General features: G+C 40.9%; 1 protein-coding gene across 1 annotated transcript; it reads left to right on the top strand.

The window, feature by feature from the left end:
- Window positions 1-585: 585 nt before the first annotated feature.
- On the top strand, window positions 586-3,140 carry marcks (myristoylated alanine-rich protein kinase C substrate). The gene is made up of 2 exons (XM_015386805.1): window positions 586-973; window positions 1,498-3,140. The coding sequence occupies exons 1-2, from the start codon at window positions 878-880 to the stop codon at window positions 2,155-2,157; spliced, it is 756 nt and encodes a 251-aa protein (XP_015242291.1). The 5' UTR covers window positions 586-877; the 3' UTR covers window positions 2,158-3,140.
- The last annotated feature ends 4,786 nt before the right edge of the window (window positions 3,141-7,926 follow it).

The following is a 7,926-nucleotide window of genomic DNA, read 5'->3' as shown; positions in this document are numbered from 1 at the left end:
AGTCAGAATTTTGAGATTAAAGTCAGAAATCTGAGATTAAAGTCAGAATTCTGAGATTAAATTCAGAATTCTGAGAAAAAAGTCAGAATATTTATTTACTTATTTTTATTTCTTTTATTTTATTTATTTATTTTTACTATTTTTCAAGGCTGCACTTTTAAAATAAATGAAATTGTGCAGAGAACTGTTCCAAACGAAATTTCTTTTTGTTTTACACTTTTGTAAACAAAATGACAAATTAAATCTGTCTAAGTCTCTGTCTTAAGCTAATTCTGAGATTAAATTCAGAATTCTGACTTTGTTCCCATATTAAACTGAAAAAATATTTAAAAATCTGTTCACTTTTTATCAGTTTTTCAGTGGCCCTAATCCCCTTCCTTACCTCATCATAATTTCAATATTAAAACTTTTTTATTTGCTCTCAGACAGAAACCATTACAGCAGAAACTCCCTCTGTCAACAATGATGAGCCCCATTGTTCGCGTCTTTCTCCCAGGCTCCGCCCATCATTGACATGAAGGCTGTGATTGGCTGAGCCGGGTCAGGGTGCCGTCATCGCTCGGGGCGCCCATTCATCTCTGCAGTTGGACGCTGGGACGTTTCTCCATTTTGCAGCCCGTCTGCAGAGAGACGGCCACCGAGCTGGGATTTTATCGCTTCTCCTCACTCCGCCACTTTCCTCTGAAAAACCTTCCTGTTCTCACTGGACTCTGCTCATCTTTGCTCTCAACTTTCATTTCCCTGCAAAGGAAGAGAAGGACATAAAGAGAGGAGGGGGGGACTGAGAGGACTGGAACAAAGGAGCCTGTGGGTCTTTGTTTGGGATTTTCTTTCTTTTTTCTTCTCTTGGAGCGGTTTGGGTTCCTCTGTTGGAAACATGGGAGCGCAACTGTCTAAGACGTCTGGAAACGCTGAGACTGCGGCTGAGAAGCCCGGGGAGGCTGCGGCGTCCCCCACCAAGACCAACGGCCAGGTAAACGAGCTTCCCTCAGACATCTGGCGCGCGCTCCGGGCGCAGCGCGTGCGTAAAGGTGGAAAGCCTTTTTCCTTCGGTGCAACAGTTTGATGCTGTGGTTAAGATGCGTTTGAATGGAAGCTGCTCTGATCAGAAGCTGCTCGGTTCGTGATGAGGATGTCGGTTCCGCAGACAAAGCGCTGCGCTCTCGGAGCACCACGCCTTTTGTTGCGGATGCTCGCTTAGAAAGTGGAGATGGCAGCCAGGAGAGGGGGGGTCCAAACCCCATCATAGCTTCATAGATTAATCAGCATCTGCTCCAACCAGACTGAACTATATCTGAGGCAGGATGGAGGAAATATGTCCCTCTGCTCTTTCCATATGCTTTTTTAAACAGAAGTCTGGTTTTGCTGACTGGTTGTGAGACTGTTGCTTTTGTTGCTGCTGATCTGCTGGTGTCTGCTGCCCCTGGTGTCCACTGCTGGCACCGTCCAGGGAAGGTCTTTGTCCCTCTGACCCCTTCTTTGTCTCTCCTTTGGCAGGAAAATGGGCACGTCAAGGCAAACGGAGATGCCTCCCCTGCTGCAGCCGAGAACGGCAAGGAGGAGGTGCAGGCCAACGGCAGCGCCGAGACCCCCAAGGAGGAGGGGGAGAAAGCCGAGGCCGCCCCAGCTGAGCAGGAGGAGAAAGTAGAGGCAGCGTCTCCGGCCCCCGCTGAGGGAGAAGCCAAGGCAGAGGATGGAGCGACGCCTTCTACCAGCAACGAGACCCCAAAGAAGAAGAAGAAGAAGTTCTCCTTCAAGAAGTCGTTTAAACTCAGCGGCTTCTCCTTCAAGAAGACCAAGAAGGAGACGGGCGACGGGGCCGAGAATCAGGAGGCCGCTGCGGAGTCGGCAGCACCTGCTGAGGAGGCCAAGGCTGAGGCCAAGGAGGAGCCGGAGGCTGCCACCGAGGAGGCCAAGCCCACGGAGGGGGAGGCCACCCCTGCGGCGGAGCAGCCCAAGGAGGACGTAGAGAAGAAGCCAGAGGAGGAGGCGACGGAGGTAGAGAAACCCGCCGAGGAGGCTGCGGCCCCGGAGGAACCGAAAGCAGAGGAGACGCCGGCCGAGGCCCCGGAGGAGGCGCCTAAAGCGGAGGAGGCGACGCAGGAGGCGGCATCCGCAGAGCCCCCGGCCCCCGCTGCCCCGGAGGCGTCCGAGTAAAAACCCCCGAGAGAGAGAAAAAACCCAAAACAGAGATAATCAAAGAACCCTCCCTGCTAGTGCGTTGGAGCGACGCCACAAAGCTGGCTTTGGAGAACTCACCTGCAACCAGGGAGATTTTAAAGCTTTCCTGAGAATTCACCTTCGGTTCCCCCCCCTTTTTACAAAACCCGCCACCTGCATGGCGGGCGGCTTCCGATCCACGTCCGCCATAGATTTCTACATCAGTATTACCTTTTTGTTTGGTTTGTTTCTTCTTATTTTTATACGAAATGTAAACAAAAATAGTAACGGACTGACCCAAATGAAGGGGGAGGGGCTGGGAAATGTGCCACTGATTTTATCCAAACTGAGACCAACATTTAAAAACTTCCAACACTAAGACTTTCTTCTTTTTTTCCCAGTTTCTAACTTTATAGGACATCATGTAAACTCCTCCTCATAGCCGTACCAGTCAGTGATTCAGTAGGGATACCAGCTCTATAGGCCTTTCTTCTTCTTCCTCGGTAATTAAAAAAAGACAAAAAAAACCATGTAAGTATGTATAGGCGGGGTGTTTTTAACTGTGATTATTGTACAAAAGAAAATCTTGATCTCAAGAAGCACATAAAGGTTTGCAGCTCTCTCTTTTTTTTTTTTTTTCCACCTTGTTTTTGTAAAATACAGACAGACACAAACAAGCAATTTGAACTGAACAAGCTGTGATGAGTGGTGACCGTTTCTATACTGTGGTATGTTCTCCTCCAGCAGACGGTTTCCTTCCCGTTGATCCTTCAACTTAAATCTATCAGATGCAAATGTTTGTGTAGCATCTTCTTCTCTTGTTTTTTTCTTTTTTGTAAATACGCGGAGGAGCTTGGATTTGACCTAGAGGTGGAATGTAACTTTGCCTTCAAAGCTATTAAACCCTCCTGCTTAAGGTGTTCTGATTTTCTGTGAGCACACTAAAAGCAAAAGAAATAAATAAATGTGAAGAAAAATGTGAGCTGGATCTCTGCTTATTGAAACTCGCAGCTTTTTTTTTTTTTTGCTGCTCTGCGGCTTTTAAAGGGAAACAAACATTTGACTTTTCACCCACACACACACACACACACACACACACACAAAGAAAAGAGGAAACAAGAAATGGGCTAAAGATGAACGTCGGACCACAGACATTCGAAAAGAGATGTGAGTTTAAAGCTGATGCTTCTAGATCAGTCAACAAACATGGCGGCTCATCTGGCCTTTTTGTCCTGCTTTCATCGCAAACTTTTAAACCATTTTATTGGAGTTTTTCACATGCCCAAAAATACACTACACACTGGAAAAAATGATATAGAAATAAATAAAAATGTCTTAAATGAAGTGTATTTACCCTTAATTTGAGTAGGTAAATGAGATAGTTTGCCAATGGAATGAATATATTCACTGTTAGAAGAAGATAATTAGATAATATCCACTAGAAATAAGACAATGCAATTGTTTTTTCTTATTTTAAATGTAAATTTTCTTGTTCCATTGGCAAAATGTCTCTTTAATCTCCTCAATTCAAGAAGAAATGCACTTATTTTAAGAAAAAATTACTTATTTAGATTTACATTTTTGCAGTGCAGACACACATTTTAGAAACACTGGACAAACAATTTAGAAATAGGTCAAAGTTTCTTGGATTCATTGTATTTACCCTTAACTTGAGCAGGTAAATTATATAGTTTGCCAATTAAATTAGTATTTTTACTCTTAAAATAAGATAAATAGATAATGTGCAATTGTGTTTTCTTATTTTAAGTGTAAATTGTCTTGTTCCATTGGTAAAACGTCTCACTTTTCTCATTTAAGAAAAAATTAATTACTTAGATTTCAATTTTTTGCAGTGTATCTCCGCTCAGTAAGGAATAACCAATGGATCATTATTTATAGTTAAAACTAATACATTCACTGTGATTTAATTAATTTAGCGTTAATCAGTAAGAAAATTACTTTCTATGCGATCACCGAGTCTGGGAGCGGCCATTTTTGCTCAAATATAGTAACCCCTCCCTCCTGCCATCTTCCAGCAGTGACGTCACGGTGCGGTAAGCCTAGCGCCATTCTCCCCGCTTTCCAAGCTAAATCAATGGGAACTACTAGACACATCTGCAATCAACAACAATTATTGAAGATTTCCAGAGGACTTCACCATTGAAATTCACCAGAGCTATAGTGAAACTGACAATGCCCACGTGCATGGCAGCTGGATGCTGGAATACATCGGGTAAAAGTGATGTATTCTGATTCCTGATCCTCCACGGACGGGTTGGTCGTTGGATCGCCAACTTGAAGAGGGAGGATTTGCCATTGAACTTCTGGCCAGAGAAAAAACCCGTAATATGTAGCCAACATTTGGAAGAAGAATGTTTTCAAGATGACTTGGATAATAGCGCGTTGTGACAAACACCAGATACAGCACTGGGACTTGATCAACAGCCGATACCGCACCATGACGTCACTAACCAGTAGGTGGCAGTAGTGTTCTTTGACAAACATGGATGCCTCCAGTAAAGCACATTCACATGAAAATTAATCTGAATTAAAAATACTGATCATTTACTGAACAGTATGGAATCATTTTATATTTATTTAATTATCTTATTTTAAGAGTGAAAATACTCATTCCATTGGCAAACTCACATTTACCTACTCAATTTAATAAATACACTTCATTTGAGACATTTTTACATATTTGTAGATTGTGGTTGCTGACATTTGGATCAACAGGCCCTCAGGCAGAGCAGAACGTTCAGACTGAGTGTTAAAATGACCTTGTGTTTATCGCTACATGTCCTACGCCATCAGCGGTGACTCTTTTCAATTTAGATCCCGCATGGGTACAGAGTGAACTTTGTTCTGAGTTTTGTTACGGTAATAAAAATGTGAAAAAAAGAATGATACCCAGATAAAAACAAAAAAAAAAGGTTTTAAGAGAAACTTTGATGTTTTGTTAGATTTATTTATTAATATTCTCTACACTTCACTCCCAATACAAATGCTCAATCTTGAGCTAATAAAAATGTCGCTAACCTCCATGCAGAAAAGCATCTTTGCTCCTCCCTGCAGAGGAAAGCCCGCCCCCAGAAGGGAAGAAAATCTGATCTGACTGTCAGGAACAATTTGTAAAAGGATTCATTTCATTAATCAACTCAATCTAAAAACTGAAACTTGAAAAATGTTAATGAGAATAAATGTGGAAAAAAGAAAAGAAATTAAAAATATATATATATATTTTTCAAGAAATAAACTCAGAAAACTACAGAAGCCCAGAGCAGCCGTGTCCCTCAGATACTTTTTTCACAATGGTTTTCTCAAGAAAACGAGTTAATTTTCTCCTTATCTAAAGATAACAAAAGCCGTTTTCTCGTCATAATGGAATAATTGGTGTGTGTTAAAACTGATTAGATCCTTCAATACCACAACAGTTGGAGACGATTTCTAAGTATAAATCATGGCAGCCTATGTGTAATTCTGTAAATAATCCTGTTTTTAAATTTTAGGTAAGGAGACAACATTGTTGGTTTCATGATTTGCTTCCGATTCTGTATCATAAACAATTAGACTAATGCATCCTGCTGTTTTCTGAACAGCCCCGGTGTTACGGCTATAACAGCTATAAGATGCATTAACCCCCAAAATGAGTCCAGATTAAAGCAGATTTGTTTCTACTGCATTCCATGCATCCAATCATCCACCACGACCTGACAATGAGTGAAAAGAAAAAGGAAACTAAAAAACTGATTATTTGCACACACGTGGTACCACGACTGCAGAACTACAGGCCCCACAGGCATGGATGGACTGGGAATCCAGGACTGGTGGTCAGCCTCATTCATTACTCATAAAAGTTAATCATCTCGTTATCTCAAGAAATCAATAACTGTTTTCTTGTGATAACGAGATAATTATCTCAAAAAGGCAAAGGGAAAAAAAAGTGGACTAAGACCGCTCTCAGCTTCCATAGAAAACAAAGAAATTACTCTAAGAAGTTTTTAAGTTTTCATTTCCTGAGTAAGTAGCTCTTTGTTTGCCAGAAGGATGTAACTAAATGAACTCCATAAATGGGGAAGTCAGCTCCAGGATCTGTTCTCCTTTACTCTTAAAGCTTTAGACAAAGAGTTTAGTTTATTCTTTACCAGCCAGTCTGTGAATCAGAAGCCAGAAGTGAAAGGATGGGGGGGCGGGGGCGGGGGTTCTCCTAGATTCAGAGGAAAACATGAGGAGACGTGATCCTCAGCACAATGCTGATCTAGGTCACATCAGGTCATCAACTTTCATAGAATCTATTAAAATATAAAAGAAGATCTGTGTGATTTTATATATTTTGATATATTTATATCCAGAACAGAGTGAAATCAGGCATCTATAGGGGAATGTGATGAAGGTCCTCTGTGGGTAAGGTGAACAAAAGATGATTAAGCTTAAAGAAATAAAATGGATAGAGGTGATCATATGTGGGGGCAATTGTTCGGTGAGATAAGCATACCCGGTCAGACCAGCATACCCACAGTCAAAACCCGTTTATCCCTTTAGTTTTGTAAGAAAAATAAACTTTAAACTATCTTGACCGGCGTGTATCACTTTAGTCTTGTACAATACACCAATTGAATTACTTACTTTTTGGTGTTTTTTTTAAGCGTATGGTAATTTCACCTCAAATTTTTCTTTTTGTACATGACCAAAGGGATACACGCCCGCTGAGAAAGTTCAAAGTGTATTTTTCATACAAAACTAAAGGGATGAACACATGCGTACTGACTATAGGTATGCTGGTCTGACAGAACACCATGCTTGGCCTTTTGTTGTGGTTTCCAGCTCAGATCCAGCTGCAGTATCATTCCTGTCAACACTGGAGCAAAATCCAAATCTAGATAAGTAATCTTTTCTTAAAATAAATGCATTAGTTCTTGGATTGAGGAGGTAAAAGAGACAATTTGCCAATGGAACAAGATGATTTACATTTAAATTAAGAAAAAATAATTGAATTGTCTTACTTCAAGTGCATTTTATCTAATTATCTTACTTCAAGAGTAATAACACCCAGTTCATTGGCAAATCACCTCATTTACCTACTCAAATTAAGGGTAAATACACTTAATTTAAGAAATTTATTCTATTTTCTAGATCATTTTTCCAATGTTCATACCAGCAGCTGAACTGGGAACTTCAGTAGGGTCACAAGTTCTCATGACGTCCTTCGGGGTTTGAGACCACATGTATTCATCATTGCTCCTGATCTGATGTGTAAAGATGAAAGAAGTTCCAAGGAATATTTTCTGTTATTTAAATTCTCAGATTCACATCCACTTTCCTAGATATCAGAACCATGGTTTTCAGACAGTAGGACAGCGTAGTAACAGCACCCCCTGGTGGTCAGGGTCTCTAACAGCTCCGCCCTTCTCTCCGCCACTGGTCGATAAATGATGCAAAGACGTCAAATAAAGCTTTATTTCAAAGATTATAACGCGGAAACCGAGAAGTTCCGATAGTTTATCAAGTTATGTATATATATATAACATGTCAATGTACAAACATTGTTTATTTCTATGTTGTTTTAGATCTTAAAGCAGTTATCGTTGACATATGACGTCATTACGGCTTAGCGTCGGAGGGATTTCCATAACATCTTCAATGAGTTTAAAGGGTACATGATTTCCCTAGCTCTAATTTATACTTAACATTTAAAAAAAGCACCACATCCAACAAGATTTCTGTGACTTTTCAAAGGGTAACACACACACACGCACACACATATAT

Source organism: Cyprinodon variegatus, unplaced genomic scaffold, assembly GCF_000732505.1.
Source record: "Cyprinodon variegatus isolate N-32 unplaced genomic scaffold, C_variegatus-1.0 Scaffold378, whole genome shotgun sequence".
In the NCBI taxonomy this organism is placed as follows: domain Eukaryota; kingdom Metazoa; phylum Chordata; class Actinopteri; order Cyprinodontiformes; family Cyprinodontidae; genus Cyprinodon; species Cyprinodon variegatus.
Note: the sequence above shows the minus strand (reverse complement) of the source record. Positions and strands in the feature narration are given on the sequence as shown.

Excerpts from the sequence above, each read along its gene's own strand:
- marcks (XM_015386805.1), top strand. The coding sequence starts at position 878 with ATGGGAGCGCAACTGTCTAAGACGTCTGGAAACGCTGAGACTGCGGCT. Across the intron at positions 974-1,497 it reads CCACCAAGACCAACGGCCAG|GAAAATGGGCACGTCAAGGC; the intron begins GTAAACGAGCTT and ends CTCCTTTGGCAG.